Source organism: Venturia canescens, chromosome 7 (assembly GCF_019457755.1).
Source record: "Venturia canescens isolate UGA chromosome 7, ASM1945775v1, whole genome shotgun sequence".
Classification (NCBI taxonomy): domain Eukaryota; kingdom Metazoa; phylum Arthropoda; class Insecta; order Hymenoptera; family Ichneumonidae; genus Venturia; species Venturia canescens.
In genome coordinates, this window is record NC_057427.1 from 17,979,084 (window position 1) to 18,006,502 (window position 27,419).

At 37.1% G+C, this 27,419-nt stretch overlaps 1 protein-coding gene, 1 long non-coding RNA gene and 1 pseudogene across 5 annotated transcripts; all 3 read right to left on the minus strand.

Moving 5' to 3' along the window:
• The window catches only part of LOC122413330 (cytochrome P450 315a1, mitochondrial-like), a 70,453-nt pseudogene extending 49,331 nt beyond the window's left edge, over nt 1–21,122 (minus strand).
• On the minus strand, nt 9,058–9,486 carry LOC122413334 (uncharacterized mitochondrial protein AtMg00820-like). The gene has a single exon (XM_043423617.1). The coding sequence runs from the start codon at nt 9,484–9,486 to the stop codon at nt 9,058–9,060; it is 429 nt and encodes a 142-aa protein (XP_043279552.1).
• A 1,509-nt stretch (nt 21,123–22,631) lies between the features above and the next one.
• On the minus strand, nt 22,632–26,059 carry LOC122413674 (uncharacterized). 4 transcript variants are annotated; one of them, XR_006261599.1, is made up of 4 exons: nt 25,169–25,764; nt 23,332–24,118; nt 22,995–23,252; nt 22,632–22,913 (listed from the first exon to the last, which is right to left on the minus strand). It is a non-coding gene; the product is annotated as an uncharacterized lncRNA (long non-coding RNA). The 4 variants fall into 4 exon arrangements; XR_006261597.1 differs by having other exon boundaries at nt 23,327–24,118; XR_006261598.1 differs by lacking the exons at nt 23,332–24,118; nt 25,169–25,764 and adding an exon at nt 26,017–26,059.
• Nucleotides 26,060–27,419: the final 1,360 nt, after the last annotated feature.

A 27,419-nucleotide genomic window follows, 5' to 3' on the forward strand; every position in this document is an offset into this window, starting at 1 on the left:
AAGGGCGGTCGGTAGCTCACGGGTGCCGGTGAGATGAGCCGGTAGTCGAGTGTTTTTGTTTGGTTGTCGTACATTTCGTGTCGGTCTACGACACTGTAATATTTCGTGTGTAATTTTATTCAGAGAAAATTCCGAAATTACGACGGGGATCTTTGCGAAACTTTGTGTACATAACACTGCCGACTCAGTCTCTGTTTCGTGTGTATAGGTGAGTGCGTGCATGGGCGGGGTTATCGCAGACCCGAGCGCCTTACGTACGGAAATCGTGGTCTCCTTTTCGCTCGTCCGTGGGGGGGGGGGGGGGGGGGACTTTTCTTGTATTGAGACACACTGGGAAGCATAGTGACTTTCGGTTCGAAAACAAGCGTGTAATGGCTCTGGACAGCATCCAGAGCCATTGCACAAAAATTTAAAGGGACTAAGAGTAAATGTTATAGATGCAACAAAACCGGACATTGGCAACAAGAATGCCCACTAATAAACTTAAATCGCTAGTTCTGCTACTGGTGTAACCACAAAACTGATCACAAAGGAAACGATTGCCCGAGTCAACGTAATCGTCTACCTATAGCACAAAATAAAAGATACAGAAGCAGAGTCGATGAACAGTACGGATCTCCGGCGAAAAAGAACAAAATGAATAATCAACAAAACATCAGCGGCAGAGGCAAAGCGAATTCCAAAACAAACAGAGGACGTGGCAGAGGACATTTCAGGGGCAGAGATAATCATAGAGGTTCCAGTTCCAGAGGTCGTTCCATCGCTAGACGAGCTGAATATAATAATGAGGAAGAACAGTCGACTGCAGATGAACAGGAGGAAGAGTATGAGGACGATCAAGGTAAAAATGAACAGGTTAATAACAATGATAGACACATAGAGTTTATAGCAGATTCAGGAGCAACTGAACACATTGTGTCTAAAAGTTTCATCTTGAGTAACTTTAAAATATCTGAAAAGGGAGTCATTAAAAGCGCAAACAAAAATAACTTTGCTGACATCGTAATTGATGGAAAAGGAGATCTTTTATTGAAAAACAATATCTCTGATGAAAAATCTATCAAGTTGACGAACGTAATTGCGGCTGAAGAGATCTCTGAAAATCTACTTTCGTTGCGAAGACTAGTAGATGCAGGGTTTAGTATACACCGAGATGATAAAATATTTCGGGTATACAACCGAGCCAATGACAAAACTATATTTGAAGGAGTGTATGAGAAACCTAATTGGGTGGTTAGGTTTGAAATAAGAAAGGGAACAAACAAGAATAACGGGTATATAGATGATTCAGATAACTATAGTTGTATAGCGTGTCTAGCAATAGACAATGAGTTTTCAGAACAATTACAGACAAACTGTAAAGTCAAACGAATAGAAGTTCAAGAGAGAGAAGAGATAAGACAGAATAAAGTGGCAGCAAAAGAAGTAGAGTCTGTGATTGGGAGGGAGAAGTCAGAAAAACTCATTCAAATAAAAGCTCAGTTTGAAGGTCCAGAAGATAAAGCTGAGGAGTGTGACTCAGGTCTGACGTCTCTCAAAACAATAAAAATAGACGACTTGAACGACATGGGGAATCTGAAAATGATATTCAGAGAAAATCCGATTGACACAACTAACTCAAATATCAAGCAGAATGAAGCATTGCTGTGGCACGTCAGACTGGGTCATGCATCTTTAAACTATCTGAAAATACTACAGAAGAAAGAAAAGAGCTTACAACATGTAAAGTTCGAAGACTCAATAAAAAATTGTGAAGTTTGCATGTTATCAAAAATGGAAAAACTTCCGTTTAAACAACAGAGACGCAGAGCAGAAAGGCCTCTACACTCAGATTTAATGGGTCCAATCAAACCCACCTCGTGGCCAGGGGGGAAGAAATATATCGCGACATTTGTAGATGACTATTCCCGGTTTGCCAAAATATATTGTTTAAAATCGAAAGATGAAACAGGGCAGGCTTTTGAAGACTTTTTAATCTCCGCTCGAAATCTATTGGGTTCAAACGCAAAAGTATGTTATGTGAGGTCAGATAGGGGTACCGAATACATGGGCAGAAATTATGAAAAAGGAAAGAATTGAGTCTGATTGTGGGCCGCCGTACACCCCAGAGCTCAACGGAGTAGCTGAGAGGTTTAATAAGACAATTCAGAGAACAATCAGAGCACTTATGTGTGATTCTGGTTTACCAGCAAGTATGTGGGAACTAGCAGCAGAAGAAGCTGTGTACACCTACAACATCACCCCTCATAAATCAATCGACTACGAAGTACCAATACGCAAATTTTCACCTAAAGCCAGGTGTCATCTTGAACAAATAAAAAGATTCGGATGCATTGCTTACATAAAGCTACCTAAAACGGAGACTAAATTCAGCAACGTGTCAATAAAAGCAGTCCTGGTACGGCACACGGGCACTGGATATATTTTATGGCATCCCAGCTCAAGAAAATTTCTAGAGTCAAGACATGTGAGATTGTTGGAGAAATTGACGTACAAAGACACCTACAAAAAGACAGAAACAGAAGTAGAAGAGTTGAAAATGTCAAACAACAAAAGTGAGTCTAGTGTGCAAGTTGAATTTTCGAAAGAAAACCTGACAAAAGAATCAGGAAATACTGAGGAAATAAATAGAGAAGTAGCTTCAAAGAGCCCAGAGTTGAGCAAAGAGAACAAGAGGAAAAGAGGAAGACCAAGGAAATCACATACGAGTAATAACGAAAAAGATCCTGAGGAAAATAAGAAGTCCAGTTACACGGATCAACTTTCGGGTCCCATTACAAGAAGCAAAACAAAGAAAATTCAAGATATCAGCTTTGCTAGATACACGAAAATTTCTGAGAACGAAGAAATGAAAAAAGATGAACTGGGACACATTCTTGTTAAAGTTATTTCTATAAAGCGATTCTCACTCTGGATTCGCGAAATATTATTTGAGAAATTTATTGAGCTGATACTTTCAAGATTACAGATAGAATCTGTTAAGGTTGTTGCTTAAAATTTTTGAGATGAATAGATATCGATGAAAATTTCCTCATTTGTTGATATATATTTCCTGAATACACTGGTTCAAGGAAAACTGAGGTTACCGAACTAGTTTCGGAGAAATTAAATGTTGAAGTTGAGCAAAAATGTCATCTCATTAACATCGGTTGAATGGGACGAAGTCGTTGCCTTCACACTTTTTTGCTTATATCACTTTTATTAATGAAGAAATTCATTTGAAAAAAGACAGTTCGGATCAGAACGATATATAGAATGATTTGACTGAAAAGAACAGATAGATTACCGACTAAAATAACAAGAAATCACCGAAAATATGTGACTGCATCACGATCATATCGGGTTAACTGAGACTGCCTTGTAGAAATGCGGCAACGTTGCAACTACGACACTATTGAGAGCACTCCGTGACAGATTCATGATTCGCACTTTTTGGTTATGTATAGTATACAGATATGTATATAGGCGCGAATGATTTTTCGGAAGGTAGTCAAATGCGAGCAATGGGATCTCAATTATTTGTTTATTGAACACAAATAAGAATTCAAATCAGCATACAACAGATATTAATAATGTATAAAATAGATATATGTATATATGTATGCATATATACGTAACATTCAACGCTTTTAACAATTTTTTTTTTAATTTCATTAAAACATTTCAATGAAACTTACAAGAAAGTCAAGAATCGAATTTATAACTTTAGAATTTTTTGTGATACGAGGCTTCCCGTCAGTTTCTTCACTCAGTAATATTTCAACAGCGTTTTCGCCATTCGATAAAAATGTATCAATAAGCGTGTCGAAATCTATGCCTTGTGAAGCCATCTTCGCTTTCATTTGAGAGGAAATAACACCTTCCAAAGGAGACAGAGTTTTGACACATTCCCCTATTAATTTGGCTCGAGTTTCTTGCGCCAAAATTTCTTCTCCACTTTTTTTCTGTTCTATTAGAACTTTTTGTGGAATATTCAATTTAGCCACGAGTTGTTGGAGAACCTCAACGTCATGCACTGCATCGTGAGCCCTTTCCTCTGAAATTTGAAGAAATTCGGATGCCAGATGAGTTTGGCTGCAATCCTTACTTCTGTTAAGCACCCGTCGAAAAATCGGTAGCGTATCACTAAAACCCGATATAACATTGCCGAATTTCTCTAACATTCCTACTTTTTCGATAGCGTTCAGTATGCGGACGCTATCAAACTTGCAGTTGTGCGCGACTAGTACACTTAGTCGCCCTATTCCGAGTAAAAAGTCGAGGAAATTTTGCAAGGCAATGCGGAGTGGGTGTGATGGGACTTTAACGCCGTGGAGAAACAATTCTCTGTTTACGCTTTGGAGCCCGTTAACCGCAGACGCTGCAGGTGAAATTGAACGAATAGGATTAATATACACTCCGAAAGATTGGTTTGCGTAACGAGCACCTATTTGCAAAATTTCGGCGGTCTTCATAAAACCTGAGGTTTCGAGATCGAAAAACACTATTGCCTCTTCGCTTGAATCCGTATTTTCAGGAAAAGAAAGAGCAGGATATTGAAGAAGCCCCATGTTCGATTCATACGTCGTACCTTCTTTTTTTTGTTTTCGATGTCTCAATATTGTTCGATATTTTTTCAACATATTTCGCCTTGCTTTGAACGCAGGAGAAGCAATTTTCTTTTTTCTTTGATTGGCGATAACCAACTTCGTATTTATATATTTGGCTGTATGCTTGCCCGGAGAGAGTTCTAAATCGCTTATCATTGTGTGTACATAACCGGGACCAATGTTTTTGTTAGCAACGGTTAAAGCAAAACGATAGTCACTAGATGGACCCAACGAATAGCATCGTGATTTAGGGTTCTTACTGGCCATCATAGCGTTTAGATTTTCGTTTGCTTGGCTTGACATGCCGTGAGCAAATTTTTCGACATTGTTTGCCAACTGATCGAAAATTTTCTTCAAAATGGGATCCAAAGATGAGCTCATGAATCCACCTGGTATAGACGTATGCTCATAGTTTTCTTTATCCCGGTGATATTTACACCAATCTCCACATCCATCATGCCGATTGTACGCGTGGTCTGGAATTTGTCGTAGTATTTTTGCAATCGTTTCACTGTCGCCTTTATTCTGTGAAACGGCGTAAGTGAAACACCGATTGAGATATTCGATAGCATCTTTGGTCAATTCATTGTGCTTCTTCTTCACTTCATAGAGTGTGTTTGAAACTCCTTTAGCAGTATGATTTTGATCCGAAAACTTCACAACTTCATGATCACTGGCTCGGCGAACGCCAGCTATGGTAGAACTGTCATCGTCTCCGATTAAAATCCCCACCTCCGTATTAGCTTTTTTAAGTATAGAGCTCTTAGTACAAAGTTGAATCGCTAGATCAGGCTCCATAGCTTTGGCGCTCCCTTCAAAATTCAAGCGACAATCGTGTTGATCTTTCGCTATCCCGCGATCACATTTTCGGCATTTCCGATTCCTCGTTCCGTAATCTAATATTTTTGAACTCTGCGACCCATTCAGTGCACCATATCCATTGAGGCTGTCGTAATTTCGTCCTGTTCCACGTTTACTCCAACCCATATCATACGAAACCATCAATCGTACCACATCGTCGTCACCGATTGTAACATCATTCCAGGAGTCGAATAAGGAAGTGTAAGTTGGTACAAGGAAGTTGGCTGGTAGATTTTTAGGTCTGGAATACAGCACCAAAAACAAAAATACAGTTTGCTTCTTCAAAATTTGGCAAATTTTCGTCAGCAGGAGAAATTTTGATTATCGGTACTGATGTAAAGGAATTCGTAAATAGGAATAAGTTTTATAAAATAATAAGCAACAACCTCATTTTTGTCAAGTAATATTAATTTTTATTGTAAGAATATATATAGTTTTTAAGAGTACATCCAACGAATTTTTCGCACATCATTTCATTATTTCAAACCTATAATTATTGCTAGCAGAACAAACAGAAAGCAACTTAACTTTCTCCAATGAGGATACATCAAATTTTATTGATTACAAAGCTTAATATTATAATTACAGAATATTAGTTTATATTCTTAACTATGAGAAGTTCATTTTTAAAGTGATCTATCAATAGTGTGAGAAATAACAAAAAACAGATGACCATTTCTTTGGCTGTTCTCAATGATATTTATTTTCAATATCAAACCGCTCCAATAAAACATCAAGAAGGATTTTTACTGATACCACGATCGATAGATCATCTTAACAAAAAAGAATGAAAAATGGTGCAATTGTAAATATTTACGAATTTTACATAATACTACTACTAACTACTACTACTACTACTACTACTACGACTACTGCTCGTACTTCTACAACTATCAGTATTTTTTTTCTTCTAACTCACATTTCAAATTACAAACTACATACTTCTATTATTATAAGAGAACATTGAACCTTAACTGGGGTATTTTTTTAATACTTGGTGTCAAGACTCTGTTACGTCTTTCTATACGTATATCAGTCCTCGTCTTACAAGAACATAAGGTTGATTAGCAAATTGATTATCGAAAATAACGTCTTCCATATTCTCTGATGGCTGATAAATTATATTGAAAGCGAGGCGACCGTTAAACCTACAGCATTTTTTGCAGAACCTCCAAATTCTCAATCGTCAGCTTCCGTTCCAGTTGTACAGCATCCTCACAACTTTTCTTTGCAACATTTTCTGCTGTACTTCCAACTTTTCTTTCGAGCTGCTTGAATTGGTAACTAGTTAAGAATGGAATATTGAGCGTTGCCAGAAGAGAATTCAAATGAGTATATCCCAATCCGTTGTTCAATGTACCTGAGTAAAAATTGATACATTATATAAATCTTCAGTGCGCAAACGACGGGATTAATATTGAATATAAAAAAATAATTCCACATGGCATACGTACCCAATACTGCTTTTAAATTGACCGAGTACTCGTTTTGTTGATTCTCTGCTTGCCTCGAAGTGTCGGTCAGCACTTCATTTACATGAAGGCAGTGATGACATCGAATATCAAAAATTGAAGCAAGGCCTTTATGTCGTTCTTTTATTGTATATTTTAGAGAAAGTACTTCTTTGCACAAAGTACATATTAAATTCTCTGCGAATATAGCAAAGTTGACAATGCGACGGCCCTCGACATCAATTGATTCGGAACTTATGACATTCTCTTCACACATCACTTTTCGTTTTTTTCCAGCGTCAGTGAGCATAGCACGATGCTTATAAACTCGAGAACTAACAAATCGACCATTCCATCGATGAATTTCGGGTTTTTTTGAATTTTTTTCCCCGTCATTTTCATTTACCGCCGTCGTTGACATGATAACCTCTAAAAACGCTGGGCGAAAAAAATGACACGAAAACACAGAGGCACAGATCTCACTGCATCCAATCTAACAGCTGCATATTAAGAAATTACGCAACGTTGCCAAACTTTGTTGTTATTTCAACACAATTTTCAATCATCGAGAATAAATTTTCTATCAACTTTGAGTGATTAAAATGAACGTATTTTTGAATTATAATCAATATTATCATTCACAGAGTTGAAAATTTTCGCATTATTCATCTGAATTAAAAGTAATCATTCAGTATCTATAAGTTGGCATTGCTGACGTCACTCAATGCATAAGCATAGGAGCTCCGTCCCCTACCCCCACCCTCTCAAAAGATTTAGCAACAACCTTAAAAACATAACACAAGCGTAGTTAAGGGAAAAACATCAACGATAAGAGTGGAGACATCTAGTCTCTGAATAATAATAATAAGACAAAGACAACATTTTCAACACTCCCACTTTGACTTTGTCTTCTTTTATTTTTCTTGACGAGAATTTTCATGAACTCCGATAGCTTCTCGATGAAATTTGAATTTGTCCCGAGATAGTGCTTTGGTAAAGATGTCGGCGTGTTGTTCCCTCGACGGTTTATATTCCAGTAAGAATTCTTTTTTCTCGTACTGCTCTCCTATATGATGGTAGCGTACTTCAATGTGTTTGCTTCTCTTGTGAAATACAGGGTTCTTGATTAGCTTAATAGCACTTTGATTATCCAAATACAATATTGTTAGGATTTCTTTTATATTCAATAGATTTTTGAATAAATTCTTTGTCCAGGTTATTTCTTTTGCAGTTTGGCTTCCTGCTACATATTCTGCTTCAGTAGTTGACAATGCAATTGATTTCTGTCTCTGCGAATTCCATGAGATGATCGCAGAACCGAGCATTATGACGTATCCTATTGTCGAACGACGTGTTTCTGAATCACCTGCATAATCTGCATCACTGTATGCCACTAGTTGCTGTTCCTGGTTGTCTTCGAATTTCAATCCATAGTCTATAGTGGCCTTGAGATATTTGAAAATCCTTTTTACTACTTTCCAATGAGTTTTTGTAGGTGCCTTGAGATATCGACTTGCTCGATTGACAGCAAAGGTGATATCGGGTCTTGATGCCACTGAAAGGTACATCAGGCTACCAATTGCTTCTTGATACGGTGCTGATGTGAGTTCCTGATTTGTTGTCGAATCCCCGCACAAACTTGATTCTTCATGTGAGTCTGCCGGAATAGCCACTGGATTAGCATCTTCCATATTGAATTTCTTCAATATTTTTCTTGTATAGTTACTTTGGTGCATAAATAAGCTGCCGTCAGAATGTTTCTCAATTTGTAATCCAAGAAACAAATTTACTTCATTGTGAGTGATTTCAAATTCAGTTTGCAATTCAACGAGAAGTTTGTCGATAAGGTTACGATCCTTTGCAACAACTAGACCATCGTCAATGTAAATTGCCAATAATATTTCATGACCTTTTTTTCTACCTGTAAACACACATGGATCTTCATTAGTTGCTGTCAGATTATATTTTTTTAGTAAATCGGTAAAACGTTGATTCCAACAGCGAGATGATTGTTTTAATCCATACAAGCTACGCTTAAGCTTGCAGACTTTTGAAGTGCCATCTTCATATCCCTCTGGTTGACACATGTATATTTCTTCATCTATGTTTCCATACAGGAAAGCTGTTTTTACATCAAATTGCTGAATATGTTTGCGTCAAATGGCAGCAATGGCTAGTATAGCTCGAATGGAATCAAACCTGACTACCGGACTGAAAGTCTCGTGATAATCAATCCCTTCTTGTTGTGAAAATCCCCTGGCGACAAGTCTTGCTTTAAATCTTTTTATGTTTCCATTTTCATCTCGTTTTATTTTAAACGTCCATTTGTTGTCGACTATCCTTCGATTCTTTGGAGCGTCAGTAAGTTCCCAGACTTGATTTTTTAGTAATGCCTTGATTTCTTCATTCATAGCTCTTTTCCATTTTTCTGAGTTTTCATTTTCGACGGCTTCTTTAAAAGAGTTTGGTTCCTTGGGTTCAGTGAGTTCAGTTATGAATAACTTGTTTATATCGATGAAGTCATTGTACCACCTGGATGGACGTAATGAAGCTCTGTTTCTGAGTTCACGTCCTTGAATTTGCATTTGATTTTCATGATTTATTGCACCGGCTGCTTTTCATATTCCTCGTTCACTTGTTCTTCATTTTCTATTTCTTCTTCTTGATCTTTGTTTTGATTATCATGTGGTTCAATCTGATTTTTATCGTTGTCTTCTATTAATTCAGGATTGTCTCCTTCATTTTCATTGATACTTGAAATATCTGTTATCACAGTTTCATCAATTTGATTTTTCTTTTCATGTTCCTGGTGTGTGCGTCCCGTGAACACAACGTCTATGGTCTATGGTTATTGTATCGTCTTCAGGGTGCCATACTCGATACCCTTTTGTATCTTCAGCATACCCAACCAGAAAACCTCGTTTTGCTTTCGGGTCAAGTTTTCTCCGCTTTTCTTTTGGGATATGTGTGAAAAGTTCTTCTCCAAAAATTCTTAGGTCATCTATTTTTGGTTTTCGCTCAAACCATAATTCATATGGTGTTATTCCTTTCAAACTGCTTGTTCCTGTCCGATTCAGGACGTTAATCACCGTGTTCACTGCCTCAGCCCAGAATCTTGGTTCGAAATCTTTTGCACTTAAAATTGTTCGTGCAGCTTCCATTAATGTTCGATTATCTCTTTCAGCTGACCCATTTTATTCCGGAGTGTAAACGACAGATCGCTGATGTTTGATACCATGTTGATTCGTTAACACCTCCATTTCATGATTGATAAACTCTAGTCCATTGTCCGTGCGTAGAGTTTTAATGCCCCTGGGACATTGTTTTTCTGCCTTTTTTATGAAATTCTCTATGCACCGTGTTGTTTCTGCCTTTTCATTGATGAAATAAGCTACCCTGAAGTGGGAATAGTCATCTTTAAGAAGAAGGTAATATTTTGATCCTCCAATTGACCGAGTCGGCATAGGACCACACAAATCAGCATGTATAAGTTCACCAATTTTCTTCGTTCTTGAAGTGCTTTTTGGAAAAGGAAGTCTGTGCATTTTTCCCATAGTACATGCTTCACAAAAATTATCTTTTTCAGTTTTTGCATGTATTTCAAAACGTTTTAGAATTTCTTTGACGTGTTGAAAATTTTGATGTACCAACTTTTCATGCCAGTCCCTTAGTGTGCCTTTTAAACTTATGTTTGCACAGGGTTGTTCGACATTTATTGATGATGTCTCTGGAAGAACGACTTCAAATTTCATTGCATAAAGTTTTCCTTGCCTTTCTCCCACTGCCACAATACTATTGTCCTTTATAATCTTACACGTGGAACTAGTAGATTGCATTTGTAGACCTTTATCAAGAGCGGCTCCAACTGAGAAAAGGTTATATTTTAACTTGGGTATGTGTAACACATTGACCAGGTAGTTTCTGCACCAGTTCTTATTGTTAAATATTAACACATTGATGCGACCTCTTCCTATTGCTTCTATGCATCCTCCATCACCAATGCACACTGCCAATGGTTCATTAAATGTTTCGTATGTGGTAAACCATTCTTGTTCATTACACATGTGATCACTAGCACTAGAATCCATGTACCAGTCAGTTTCTTTTTTCTTATCAATTATTGTAGACGTGAGCGCTACACTTGTCAGACCCATACCAGCTGATCCGTTGCGTCGAGTGTTGTTATTTCTTTCTTTTCTCTCTCCTCCGCCGCTTTCTTTATGCCAGCATTCTTTCGCCCAATGTCCTGGCTTGCTACATATGTAACACTTTCCCTTTTTCAGTTTCCCTTTTGAACTATTATTGTAATATTCCTTACCTTTTTGAACTTTTGATGTAAAAGCACTTCCATTTTTCTCCTCTCGAGACAATTGTCTTGACTCTTCGATAGTGAGCCTTGATGTAAGGTTTGCTAGGGTGCATTCTTTTATTGGTGCTGACTCCCATGCACTTATAAAATGATTATAATTTGCGGGTAAGGTCATCAGAATCTTGGTTATTACCATCGAGTCCGAGATTGTTTCACCCATGAGCCGGAGTCTATGTGCCAAATCCTCCAATTTCGAAATGTGCGTGGCTATGTCATCTGAGTCCTTTTTTATTGTACTGAACCAACTTTGTTGTAACATATGTATGCTTGCCTCAGATTTTTGTTCATAGATGGACGTTAATTTTTCCCACATTTCTTTTGACGATACACAGTTGATTATGTGTAGTGTAGGTTGTTCTCCTACCGTTGTCGCTATCACCTTTTGTGCTGTAGCGTCGTCCTTGTTCCATTTTGCAAGTTTCTTTCTGTATTCGACGAGCACCGGTTCTGCAACTTCCGCATCCGGTATCACAGGTTTTTCTTCCACACCCGTCACTACATCCCAGATACTACTCGCGTTCAAAATTAAGCGCACTTGAAACTTCCAAATGCCCCAATTTTCTATATTTTTCAATTTCACTATTTTTGTGAGTTCACTTTCCATTTTTCCGCACACAGCTAAGATACACAAAAAATATTCCGGTGAACTTAAAAAAATTTGAATTTTTTTTATATATTTTGTTTCACTATATTTCGCGTTGCTTATACTGGGCCCATAACCTGTTAAAGTTATTTCAATAAAGCAATTCTCACTCTGGATTCGCGAAATATTATTTGAGAAATTTATTGAGCTGATACTTTCAAGATTACAGCTAGAAGCTGTTAAAAACATAACACAAGCGTAGTTAAGGGAAAAACATCAACGATAAGAGTGGAGACATCTAGTCTCTGAATAATAATAATAATAAGACAAAGACAACATTTTCAACAATTCTTCTAGCATCTATCCAAAAGGATCCCATTTCATATGAAGAGGCTGTAAATTCAGAGGATCAAAATTTGTGGGTGCAAGCTATAAAAGAAGAGCTAGATTCGATGAAAGAAAACAAAGTATGGGAAATAGTCGAGAGACCAAAAGAAAAACCGAACGGTAAAAAACCAAATATAATTGACTCAAAGTTTAAAAAGAAAGTGAATTGCGATGGCACTGTTACGTATAAAGCTCGACTCGTAACGAGAGGATTCAAGGACAAAAACATGTACGAACTAAAGGAAACATACGCACCAGTCTCAAGATTGTCACTCATAAGAGCGACCATTGCCATAATCAACAAAGAGGATTTGGAAGTGTGCCAAATGGATATAAAGACAGCTTTTCTGAATGGTGAACTTGACGAAGAGGTGTTTATGGAGATACCGGATGGAATGAATACCCCAGAAATAATCAGACGAACCAAAGTGTACAAACTGATGAAATCTTTGTACGGATTGAAGGTGAGCCCTAAAAAATGGAATACGAAATTCTCAGAGGAAGTACGCAAGCTAGGTCTAGAAAACGATTTACATGATCCATGTCTGTTCACTTGGAGATTAAAAGGTAAATTAGCAATCGTTTTGCTATATGTAGACGACATGCTAATAGCTAGCAATGATTCAGAGAAGCTTAAACAAATTAAAGACCATTTGAGCAGTGTGTTCCAGATGAAGGACTTAGGAGAACCCAGAAACTTTCTCGGAATGACGATTCAGAGTAATAGAAAAGATAAAAGCATCTTAATACACCAAGCGGTCTATATGGAGAAAATTCTGGAAAAATTCGACATGAAAGAGTGCAAACCGCAAAATACCCCAATGGTGACTCGACAAGTGAAGAACAGAAACAAAAGAACTAAGCTGAACACAGAGAAATTGGAGATAGCTGACGAAGTTAAAAAGGTGCCCTACAGAGACGCCATCGGGAGCCTGATGTATTTGGCAAATGCCACCCGACCAGATATAGCCAATTACCTGGCAAGAAAACAACTAGAGCCCACTGAGGAAGACTGGACGGATGTGAAAAGAATATTTAGATATTTAAGAGGATCCACGAGTCTGGGAATAAAATTCACATCCACATCTGACAATCTAGAGGTACTGACAGACTCCAGTTTCAGAGACTGTGAAAAGTCAACATCCACTGGTGGCTACATTATGAAGTTGTTCGGAGATGTCATCGCGTGGAGGAGTCGTAAGCAGTCCTGTCCGACCCTGTCTACTTGTCAGGCAGAGTACCTGGCTATGAGCGATGCATGCCAAGAGGTGATATCGCTCGATAAGTCAATTCGATACATAATAGGTCGAACTTTGTTTCCTATCAACATATGGTGTGATAGCAGATCTGCAAAAGAGTGCACTGAAATGGACGGGAGTCACAAACTCAAAACGTTCGATCAGAGTGTGCACGATATTCAGAGAGCCTTATCATTCAGAGAAGAAATGGGAACTAGAAAACCCATGGCAGAATCTCATGGAGACTTTATAAAACAATGTGTTGACGACAAAAAGGTCAAAGTTTTGTGGATACCTACTAAAGAAAATTTGGCCGATACTATGACAAAGCCTCTGGCGGAAAGAGAGTTCATGTATCTAAGAGAATTGATCACGAAAATTAAATACTAAAATAATTCAGACTGTGATATCAACAGTTTGGGATGCTAGAATTAATAATTTTGTTTTATGTTTACAGCCTAAAATTTGCAGTTTCCAAACAAGTGAAAAACGGACGGAAGCTGCGTCAAAATCGACAAAGGGAGGGAGTGTAATGGAAGGGCTTTGTCGAGTACGACGAGTGAGCACGGTGTGCTGGCGTGGCAATCGCGGGAACTGTTTCCCCCTCCCTGTTGCCAACTGCGCAGAGCTCGGGGCTTGTGCAGTTCGACGGTGTCTCTTGTAAGGAGAGGAGCTTCAGAGCTATTAAAGAGTGTAAAATAAACTCGTACGAAGACAAACTGTGGTTTAGTTTAATTGGTCCTACAATTATGCAATTATGCAATTGAGAAGACGAAGGTGATGGTTTTTAGGAAGGGAGGGGGGAGAAGGAAAAAGATAGAATGGAAATGGAAGGATAGAAGAATAGAGGAAGTGAGGGAAGTGCAATATTTAGGCTTTTGGTTTAAGAGTAACGGGGGGTTAGAAAAGCATATAAAAGATAGAGTTAGGAAAGTGGTGATAGTAATGAGACAGGTGTGGGGGATCGGGAAAAGAAAATTCGGAAAGAACTGGGAGAGGAGGATGTGGCTTTACGACTCGCTGGTGTGGACGGTGATGGCATACGGGGTGGAAATATGGGGATGGGAGGAGTGACAGGGAATGGAAAGGCTGCAAGATAGGTATATAAGGTGGACGATGGGCTTAGAATGGACAACACCAGGGTACATGGTAAGGGAGGAGACGAAGAGGGAGAAAATAAGGACAAGAGCCACTAGGAGGGCATGGAAGTACGAGGAGAAATTAGAGGAGGGGAGGGGAAGCGAATTAGCGAGAATCTGTTGGGAAGAGACTAGAAGGAAAGAGCAAAGAAACAGGGAGCTATCGGGATGGGAAAAAAGAAGAAAGGAAAGCAGGGAAAAGGAGAGAGTGGAGGAAAGACAAAAAATGGAAAAATGGATGGAGAGAGACAGGGAAGAACAGAGAGAAGAAAGGGAAAGGAGGATAAGGGATTTGAAATACAACAGATGGTATAGAGAGATAAGAACAGAGGAAGTCCCAAAATACTTGAGGTCAGGTTGGGGGGAGGAAAGATACAGAAGGATAGGGAGATATAGATTGGGGAACGAAATGAGAGAAGGCCAGTATTGGAAGGGGGTAGAAGAGAAGAAATGCAGAATATGTGAGGAAGAGGAAGAAACATGGGAGCATGTATTAGATAGATGTGGTGGAGGGGAGGAGTCAGAAAGAGGAGTAGGAGAAAGAATTAGGGAGATTCTGGATCAAGAAGGAAAGGGGGAGGGATGGATGAAGAAGATGGAAGAAAGGAGGAGAGGGAGAAGACCGAGGAGATGAAAGAAGAGGCACGGAAGAATGAAAGAAGGAATGGAATGAAAGGGCGGAAACGGAAGTCGGAGATGGGGAGAGGGAGAGGGAGAGGGGGGGAGTGAGAGAGGAGAGAGGGGGAGGAGAAGGAACACAAAGGCGGAAATAAAACGAATAGAGCAATAAGGATGTAAATGGAAAAAATGTAAAAAGGTAGAAATAGATGGAATGGAAAATGGAAAGGTAGAAGGCGAATAAAGGCGATAGTAAAGTAAGATAGAAGTAAGACGACGCGTTAGATGTAAGGTAGAATAAGAAGGAATAGAATAAGAAAGAGGAAATGTGAAACAGGAGGATGTAACCCTTATGGGAGTCATTAAATCAAAATATGTGTTAAAAGTACTTGTCCGACCCATCACTTTTCATTTTTATTTTTCATTCAAATAAAAATCCATAATAAAATAAGGAAATTGTACGGCAGAATCCGGTTGCAAATTTACTGAAATGCGATTTATTATCCGTTTAATTTTTCCAATAAAAGTATGTGTTAGTTCTTATACCAAATAGAATTATTTCGCTGGAAAAGTAAAAATTGCCGTCATTGTAATATAAACTGGGGGTCATTCTAGACGCTTAAACATATTTATTGTGGAAAATGTTTTTCGTTTATTTTCGATGTACAGTAATATCCCCTGTATATTATCGGAGAATTCATTTGCAATAGTTAGTATATTACACCACAAGGGCAGAAAGTTTGATATTCCTGCACTGCGCGTCACAATGCCCGAGGCGAAGCCGAGGGCATTTGACGCGCAGTTCAGGGCTATCAAACTTCTGCCCGTATGGTGTATACTATTTTTCTTCATAGCCGATAGAAAGTACGTTTCTTCCGAAATACGCAACTATCGATAGAAGATGTTTTGATGCCTGCCCCCGACATTTGCTGCACGAGCGAAGCGAGTGCTGCTGGTCGGGGGGGCAGGCATCAAAAAAACAAGATATTAGCAAAGATAATTAATATGAATATTTGCATTCCTATGAAACTGAAAATAAATCATTATTCCGAACGACTATATTCATTTTATCAGCCTGGTCACTTTATTTTTGGCTTTCACATTGATTTTATCTGGAAGGATAAATGTATGTTATTCGTTCGGATTTGTACTGTTTTGATAATAGTGCTTGGAAATAATATGGCATTTCCATAACATATTTCCGAATGAATAACATAATCTTATTCGTACGGTTTGCAGATGACTAGACACAACCTTTCAAAAAACACGTAAGCAATATCTGTTCAAACGTCAAACGTCAAAAGTAAAAAAAATAATTACGTCAAACCTTTCGGAATGCAGAAAAAAGTTTTTGCTCCCGCCGAGACAAATGAAGCGCATGCAGTTTTGACAGCACAGAAATGTTATCTTTCGACTAAGGTGTGCAGAGAAAAATTTTTGCTCCCGCTGTCACAGCGAGCGTGTTTTTTTTTTACCAATGCAGGAATGTTGAACTTTCGGCCCTGAAATCGGGGCCGAAAGTGCGTACTTTCGACCGAGGTATGAAGAAATATTAATTTAACGCAATTATTTGGAAATAAATTTCTCAATCCCCTCTGTATGCATACTTATGATCCATCAGCCCTAGAAGGGCCCTAATTTTTATTTGAATGAAAAATAAAAATGAAAAGTGATGGGCCGGACAAGTACTTTTAACACATATTTAAATATAATTTGTACCGATCCAAAATTGACGTCGAATATTGTCAATAATACCAGGGGATCCTAAAAGTCTGAGGGGAATCGATTTTCTTCTAAATCTCTACCACCATAGAGTAACAAATTATAATACCTTTGATGTGATTTTTTTTTTGGATTCAAACGCTCCATAGAGCAATTGCATAATATTAAAACTCGGAATTACTAATAAAACGCTTGTCCTTCGATTGATATAATAAATTTTAGTGCTGCACGTAACTCAAATGGTAACTTTTTTGATTCATTAGAACTCTCTCAAGTTCCTGATGCTTCCCCCATCAGAATGAATATTCCGAATTACCATTAAATACTTGGCCTTGAATTGATATCATAAATTTTAATGCTGCACGTAACTTAGATGAAATTTTTTGTCAATTGATTTAGCTTTTAGAACAAGATAAAAAGAATGAGGCATCGATGTGGAACTTTTTCCAAATTGTTCTGTTAAAATTATTTACACTTGGTTTCATAATTTTTTTTATGAAATTTTTTTTACATTTTTCGTGATATGGTCAGGATACAAGGAAGCATCAATGTACTTGTCCCAACTTTTTTTTCCCTAGGTATATTCTGCGATCAGAAAATTGAAAATTCGATTAAAGCAATCTTTTAAAAAATATTCACGTACGAGACAAAAGTGCTCGTCACATCTAGATATTCTTGTACCACCTTACTCATTTGTTTTGCAAAATCAAGAAAATTAATTGACTTTTAGTAAGCAAGAATTTCAATATTTTCAGTATAGTCGTAATAGTAAAAAATTCTATTTTAAATCTCATGTAACTTGCAATTAATGAGCTCAAGAACAGAAATCAATTGAGTGTGAAATGCGAAATTGAAACATTGGTTCGAGGAGAAACATCGAGGAATACTCTGCCATACATGCTGAAATAAATAAAATTTACGTATATAATGTTTTTCTCATGTTTTTAAACCAATAACATTTTTTGTGGTATAATACGAAAACGGGCGATCATCGATGTTCTCTTCCAAATTTTTTTCCCCAAGAGAGAATTTTTTCGATTTTATATCAAATCGTTTTTCTGTGCTAGTTCTAAACGATATAAAAAGTTTTTCAATAAGGTGTTTTAAAGTTTTTCAATGTTTTTGTTGTGATGTTTAAAAATAATTTCTCCAATAATTTTAATCAAATTTTGTCCATTCCATAATAATGCCGGCAGACGACAGGGCTGTCAATGTACTTGTCCCGAGACTCTACCGAGTTTCTTGATTCAAATTCAAAATCAAATTCAAATTCAAATTCAAATTCAAATTCAAATTCAAATTCAAATTCAAAATTCAAATTCAAATTCAAATTCAAATTCAAATTCAAATTCAAAGTCAAAATTCAAATTCAAAGTCAAATTCAAATTCAAATTCGAAATTCAAATTCAAATTCAAATTTCAAATTCAAATTCAAATTCAAATTCAAAATTCAAATTCAAATTCAAATTCAAATTCAAAATTCAAATTCAAATTCGGACTTCGTTTAAATCAAACCCACTGTAGTACCGCCACTTTTCTGCATGAAAAATAGTATGACACGATTCCTTACGGAAGTCGGTCTATAGCCAATCGCGTTATAATGGAGACGGATAGCGAGTGACTGGCGCCTATCTCCAATGGACGTCGTCGAATTCAAAATAATCTACAGTATTTCAAGCCAATTTCTGGAAAATTTTATTAGTATCGGGCGAAGGAATATGAGTAAAATATTGATACCTCTTTTCCCCGCTGTCATCATGATTTTTTACTTAAAAAACGATAATAGGAGAAGTAAAAAAGGATGTTTCGGATAATTTGAAATCAAAAGGAAGGAATGTAAAGAAAATCGAGGGAACAATAAAATATCAAAATAAAGTGTGATAAATATTTATTTTTTACTGCATTTTTTTTACTTTGACCCTTTAGTATTTAATCATCTTCTATAGTGGACCCATGAAATTTTTAGTAAGTAAAGAAAAAATGTACGCGAGTTCAAAATTCTTTTCACATGATATATGAACAAATAATTCGTTAGTAATTAGTTTTTGGGATTACTATTGATGTTCGTATTACATTTTTACGAAATTGATTTTAATGAAGTTCTATATAAGAGTATGCAGTAATCCGGCGAACTGTGAGTAATACTCATTCTTCTGAACGTCCAAAATGCTGGAATTTTGAGTCTTTGAACTTCTTCGGAAAGCCTTTCCAACTTAGTTTGCAATGAATGAAAACTGGATGAATACTTTTGTCAGGATTTTCTATAGTCTGCAAATTCAATGAAAAATTATCTCATGATCTCTACAAAATCTATAAATTACTTTTCAGCACATTTTTCATTATTCTAAGATTCTCAATGTGATTTCTAGTGCACGAGAAAATTCTGGTTAAAGAATCATTGCATCGATCGGTTGATAAAGTTTACGATTACAGACGGAAAAAATCCAGACGAATCTATAAAACTTCTACGAACTCTTGACTACATGATGAAAAATATAGAAGTACCGAAATGTTTGTTTCAATTAGCTATATGGAAACGTGTTAAATACCACAAACACAAATGACCCATTGTTTAGATCCTCTAAATGTGTGAAGTCGGTGTAGAACTGAGAAAAATTATGAAATCAATTGCTATGCAACCGTTTAGTTTGTTCGTGAACCAAAAAGACACAGGAAAAGAACGCATTTTCACTTTGTCGATTCTAAAAACTCAAAGGCGGAGATTAATCACGATTACTTACGGCGGAAGAACTTCGTCGTTGACTATATCACCCAAGGTATTATCATCACGTTTTCTGACATTCCTTTCACCCTTCAAGTCGTAATCCAATCGTTCGTAGTTCAGATAGACACATGGCAAAGCATTTATTTCATCCATGATAAAATTTTTGAGTTTTGCGTTTTTGCTCTAGTGCGATTATCACTTTTCCTTTCATCCATATTGACAACCTAATTGAAACATACAATTACATAGTTCAGCTGTTTTTTGAAATAAAAGTTCAGATATTTTGTAATTTGAAAAATGAAAAGTTCTCAAAAAAAATGAAAATTATGTTTGTAGTTTTTGGACAATAATTAATCACCGGGCATTCCCATGTCCTCGACAGATTGAACTACGTAAACAGGAATGTTCAAAAGCTCGATCGAGCAACAAATTTATTGGATGATACTTTAGCAGATTCATCTCCATGCAGAGTTATGGGTCTTCGAGAATTCCGTCGACGATGTAAGGTCCAACGAATTTGTATTGAGCGACCGAACCAGTAAGTCAACTTTCGATGTAACCAATGATCCAAGTGTTTGACGTTGCATGCCGCGGTCAAACATTTGATAGCGTCGTGCATTTGTGTCTCTTATCGTTGTAATGCACCACTCGCTTGTAAGACTGAAGATTCGATCTTTGGCTGTAATAAGAAATGTTGTTGCATGATCGTCGTTGTAAGAATCAAAGTTGAATATCAATTCATAATTAAAAATTTTTCGGCTCAAAGCAATTACCCGAATACAGCTCCGCAAAATTCACACTGATAAAGCTTTTCCCCAGTGTGCGTACGTTCGTGGTCTCTCATTTCCGCTTTAAGAGCGAAAGAGCGAATGATGAAATTCGACGTATGTAAAGCTATTTCAATACTTGATTAGTAAGATGCTTTTTGAATACGGGCCGCACTGATGGCACACGTATTCCTCAACGCCATTGTGAGTCCTTTCGTACTGATTAAGATTTTGTTGACACAGAAAAGACTTGCTGCATTGACTGCACTGGTAAGGTCGAGGTCGCATTTCACGAGTTTTGGCGTGTGCTTTGACGTATACTGAGACGATCCAGGCGGGTCGATAAAATAGTTATCGGACGTACCGATAAAGTAGAGCGCGGTACAACAATCAATCAATCGAGGCGCCAGCGCCTGGGCTCGCGTATCGACCCACCTCGCATCGATCATACACGTTAACTATCTCGTTAAAATTCACTTAAATAAATTCGATCGTCTGACATGAAAATATTTGAAACTTAAGAAAGAATTAGGGAAAACTAGGAAGGTGGAAATCTCACAGTAAAAGCACTTACAAATTGAAGAAATTTTACAATATCAAACAACTCGGGTAAATTCAAATTCAAATGTACTTCGCGCGCTTCAGAGAACAAGCGCACATTCGCCAATCAAGAGATCCGATCAATGCGAAACCTTCAAGAACAACGAATTAAGAAATCATTCACTGATAATTGGCACAACGAAGTGTCGCGTTTGCGCGTCGCTGAAACTCCGAAAAAAGGCATTGGTCCGAGCCAATCAACCAATAGCAAAGAACATACGACACAAAATTTAACCAATCGGGTAATTTAAGAAGGTTTGAGATGAACTTGATTGGTGAATGGGCGTAATTGTCGCAATGCGACAAAATTATTATGATGGTTGGTCGTTGTTTCGCGCGAGTATAAAGAGGCCATGGAAACTGATGTTACTAGCCAGTCTAGTCCTCATCACGCTAGACCCGCTTTCACTAGCCGATCTCGAGAATTGCAACTCGGATCCGCATTACGCAAACTAGCCGACTCTGGCCTAGGAAACCAGAGCCCGCTTTACACATAAAAAAGAAATATCGCTCAGGAAGCACCCTTAATCATATACCACCGACTCATGCTGACAGGGTGGGCCCCATTCGATTTCGTTTGGGTTCAGGATTGTCAGTGTGGGGCGCCGATCTAGTCAGGAGGGCGGGGATGGTTCGATTTCGTTCCGTCTGAAGATTTCTGGCTAGATTACCTATTCCTTGTCTGCCAAGAGGGAGGTGATCGTTCGGCTTCGTTCGATCAAAAGATTCTTGGTGGATTCCTCTCACTCATGCCAGGAGGGCGGGGACAGTTCGATTTCGTTCTGTCTGAAGATTCCTGGGTGGGTTCTAATCCTAAAAGAATCTCTTTTTGGCTTCCTGAGTTCAAGTAGAGTCCATTTAAAAATTATTGAACAAACATTTTTTACGAATTCAAATTAATTTGCGAATCAATCAGAACTATCGGATCATTCTGCGAAACACTAAATTTCATTTGCGAAACACTAAACTTCATTTGCGAAACACTAAATTATTTTGAGAAATATAAATTTCATTTACGAAACACTAAATTTCATTTGCGAAACACTAAATCATTTTGCGAAACATCACATTTCATTTACGAACATTAAGTCATTGTGCGAAACACTAAATTATCTTGCGAAATATAAACTATTGTGTGAAATATAAATTATTGTTCAAGTCACTATGCGAAAGACTGAAATATTCTGATATTCATTTGCGAAGCCCTATTGCGAGACATCTGATAGTGTGCAGACTTAGAATCACTTGCGGTAAAAGAAATTAATAGAAAATTATTTTGCGAATCTAAGAATTATTTTAGAAATCATTTAGAATCTGTTGGCGAGACATTAATTATCTAGAGCACCGAATTGAGTCTATGACGAACCTTGTGCGAATCAAATTATTTTGCGACATTTGAACTAAAAGTAATTGCGAACTAGAAATCAGTTCTTTCTTTTTGTTAAATTATCATACGAGACGAACTAGAAATCAGTTCTTTCTTTTTGTTAAATTATTATGCGAGTCAGAAACTAATTACGAACAGTCCATTTGGAAAGTTGCTGAGATTTTGTACTTAAACAGTCACCAAACACAACAAAAATTGAATAAAAGCTTTCTTTTGTTTATTTCCACATTACTTTGAGTTAACTCTTGTTTTTCTTTCATACCTGCTCCTTTTATTCATAAGAAGCTCGAATTCACGCGTAACAGGGTGTTCTGTCACCATCGTACCGTTACAATACTTCAAAGTTGATTCACGTGGGTTATTTTACTTGGGTTGCTTGAAGTGATCGTGGTTTTCCAAGGCGATGGAACGACAACAGAGCAGCTGTCAAAAGTATCCGCTTGGAAACAATTCGCTGTGCTCATAATTGTGGCAAACCTTTTGAATCATCAATGATGTTAAAATACAACTAGATCAATCAAACCTGCAATGAATGAATTTATTAGAATCAAGACTTACCATAGGGGAATTGCAAGAAGTACATAATATCTTGAGAGCCTGCTGGATAGTCCCTCGGATCTACGATTGATGCAAAATGAGAAAACCAGTCCAGGAGACGAGTTGCATCAGCCTCAACACAAATAGTTGATACGTCATGTCCTGGGACGTCAACAGACAACCGTACATACCAATGGCTTGAATTCATTCCATATGTAGTGAATCAGCAAAAACATAGGCCTACTTTGCCTTGTAGCCGTTCAGAATACTCATTTGTATCTGTAACAATAACAAGTCCTGAGCAGTTCAGAGTGAAACCTTTTATGGCCAAGGTTTCTGAATTGCATGCTCACTGAACTCTGGATTCGACAATATTGACTCGGCAAATTCCGAATCGTTTTTGTAATGCACTTTGTGTCATAGTCCAGTCAAAATGCAGGAATGGAGCAACTTTCGAGGGGAAATCTGCAAACTTGATCTAAGACTAATTTGATGACGCTGAATCGAATGGTGTAAATTATTTTGCGATCAACCCCCGGCAACATTGAGAAAATTAGGGTTAAAAGTTTAAAACGCTTATAACTCGAAAGCTATTAAATTGATTGAAAAAATACTTATACCATCGTTTTCGGACAACAAAAATACGTAAGAAAGCACCCTGTTAATTTCCGATAACTAAAAAATTAATGGTTAAATAGTAAAAAACAACAGTGCGCTCGGGGTGAAAACCTCGAAACTTCGAAGGCTTCAAAACATATTAAATTTGTAGATAACTCGGGTTCTTTCTATTCTACGCGTTTCAGGAGGGTTTAATTGAACTTTGCAGAAAAAAATTATTTTTTTATACATTGTTTAAATATGGAAAAAATGCAATTGAATATTGAGAAAATACGCGTTGAGAACCGCTTTTAGAAAGAGACGCACTGTATGCTTTGCCGTTCGCACTTATAGAGAGGTCCTCTCTATCATCCGGCGCATGCGTTAAAATACGGTAGGCTCGGAAACACAAGTACGTAAAGTCTGTGTGAGTATGTGTTCGTTTTGTTTTGGTTTTCTATAGCACTCATAACTGAAACGTCTACACGCGAACGATTTGAGCAACTGACGGACTCGGGAACGCACAGATACGCATTCAGCATTATTTTCTGAAATGTTGAAAAAAGGCATTCAAATAATTAAATGAATATTTTATGATATTTTAAATCATTATATTTTGTTTACTATCAATATAGAGTAATAACGAATAATACAATAAAATAATTTATTATCTATTAAAAAAAATGTTATACTATAATGATGATTTATTGTAGTATCTACAATAATTATATATATCAGACACTCTGTACTATTTTGTGGCCATGACCGCTATTTTTGAATATATATCAGAAACGCTATTTTTATTTTTATTTTTTTATGCAATAGGATCTTCTGGAAGAAATATATAAATACAGATGATTTCCGCACATTTAAAGAGTTACTTCTCATAGTTCTCATATTTCTTCATCGATTTCCTTCACACATTTTATTCACTTCGATTTATTTGAAGGGAAATGGTTCATTCAGCGTTATCAAAAAATATATTGATTTTAAACACTTCAGAGAACGTGTCGTACGGGAAAGATGAAGGCGGTGCCCATTCAAAACACTTTATTAACTTTTTTTTCGAATTCTCAGGGAATACTAAGTACGTTTTAAAGAATGTATTAATAACTATTTTTTTTATACAAAAAAGTTATTCATCATATATATTTTCCGTAGACTGAAAACATGAAATATTTAATTTGTTTATATTGAAAACACATTTTTGAAGACGTCCTTGTTATTCCTCGAGAATTTTCGAGCGCTTCAATTTATCGTTTACAGCACTTGTTTCAACGTTTTTGAAATGAAGACATTGTCGGTTGGTTTAAACAAATTTTTGACATGCGAGTCTACAATCAATGATTTTCGGGTGCAATTAAAATTGCCGTAACAGAAATAGAAAAGTGCAATGAAGCTAAAATTGCTTATTTCAAAAGCCTGTCCGTTAAATTGACTACCCATTGTTTTTAGTTAAAATATTCTTTTTTGTCTGATTGGAAAACCAAAATGTCTGCCTGATACTTTTGGGCAAGTGGCTAAAAACAACTATTGCGAAAAAAAATTCTAGACTACAAAGAAAAATAATCAAAATAGACGATAAAAATTTAACTTACCTCAGTGGATGTTTTCTCACAAAAGATGAAAAGTTCACTAAAAGATTATTGCAAATAAAATAAAAATTATAACTGCACACTTTCGTCTAGACGAACGTTATATTCAAATGAGTTTTTCACTCCGTCACGTCATGTGGTTTGTTATAGAATGAAAGATTGAAAATTATTACCGGTATACGAAATAATTTTATGATTTAAACTAGCTACAACTCGATGCGAATATATTGCCCCTGCGCAGATCCCTATTTCTATATACACATGTTAGGGCGTCGCGCAGGACTGTCTAGATGATAGGCCAAAAATCCAAAAGATGTCTTGGGACCGATTTACGGAAATCTCCCTATCTCTATCTTTCTTACTTATTGCCCGTCCTTGTCGCACTCATTGACGCGGCTCACGTCTCAACACGTTGTGCGAGCCACGCGTGCGCACAACGCACTCTAATGAGTGCGACAGAGATGTACGCTATCCTCCATCCTTCTTTACGTCCCCAGTGGTGCTCGATATGCCAAATTTTGTCTTAAAAACCATTTTTCTCACTTATTTTTTAATTATCGGAAATTAATAGGGTGCTTTCTTACGTATTTTTGTCGTCCGAAAACGATGGTATACATATTTTTTCAATCAATTTAATAGCTTTCGAGTTATAAGCGTTTTAAACTTTTAACCCTAATTTTCTCAATGTTGCCGGGGTTGATCGCAAAATAATTTACACCATTCGATTCAGCGTCATCAAATTAGTCTTAGATCAAGTTTGCAGATTTCCCCTCGAAAGTTGCTCCATTCCTGCATTTTGACTGGACTATCACAATCAACAACATAGCATCTCATCTATCACTAGTACTCACCGTAGTCACGTGTCATAGCGTGCGGCCTGAAGTTGTTTCTCAATGATGTTGATTCTCCGGCCTGCGCTTTTGCTATTACACGATTCAAAATTTTCGCTTATTTGAAGCTAATCAACAATTTATCTGCATTTCAATAATTACCTAATTTTGCCTAAATTACGCCCTAAAGATTCCTATGATCAGGATTTGAAATATCGACCAATTTCTGCTAACTATACGGTCCATCAATTTTAATTAATTACAGACTAATTACTTGTACCTTAATTATGCAATTAATTACCTTAATTTACCTAATTTATGCCCTATCGGTTACGGCATACAGAAGTCTCCGGTCCGTATAAGGGACCGTGCGCAGCGTCTACAGTGATGTAAGACTGTGCTACAGTGTCACTATGCGGTCAATTTCATAACTTTTTAGATGAAATTAGAAGCAGGCGCATATGGGAATTATTACTTTTCGCATTATTTAATAAAATAAAATTATGATTTTTTATCATGTCTCGATCGAGAAAATATTGTTGCATTCGAGAGAGTGCTCTAATGCACAATTTCGACGCCGAGACGTTGAAGTATCAGTAAAATTGTATTATTTCCCAGAGGGCATAGTCCATTCTCCATGGAAAAGTGAGAGACGGATCAAGTGGATCAAAAGGTTAAACCGGTTAAACACTGTCAACTACTCATCCACTAAACTTTCTGTTTCGACGACATTTAAAACGTCATTCGATTCAAACAGTTTTTTTCCTTTTACGTCATTTTGATTTTGAATACGATCATTGTTGATCGGACAAAAACCGTATTTGATTACTTTAATCATTATTTTTTTCCGAAAAATTAATTATTTTCAATGATATACAGTCAAAATATCATCAGAAAAATTGCATATTCAGACACGAGAGAGCGCGCTCATCGACTGTAGTGCTGCTCTCTATAGCTCACGCACGGTCCCTATGCCCTATAGCAACGAACATGGATCCTCATAGAAGTGTACTTCTTACGGACCGCTTGGCCCCACTTTTTTAGTGGCTAGCGCAGCCGAGTGATGTCGCTACTATCGACCGATCGATATTTCCCCTCCAACTCGTTCGGAGTGGGAGAAGCAATACATTGTACATTTTCTTACTCTCAGATTCACGGGTTCAAATCCCGGTGATGGCAATTAATTTTTTTTTGTTTTTCTGTTCAACGTGAGAGAGACCATGCTATTTACCACAGAATAAATGTGAAAGAGATACGCTATCCTGTTATCGCAACTAAGTCAAACTCTCTCTCTCTCTCTCTCTCTCTCTGTGCACATTTTCTCAATATTTCGGGCACTATTCCATAGAAAATCTGCAAAAAAAGTTGTTACTTTATAAATAATAAACCTCGAAAACTCTAAGCAATTGTATAATCATTGTACA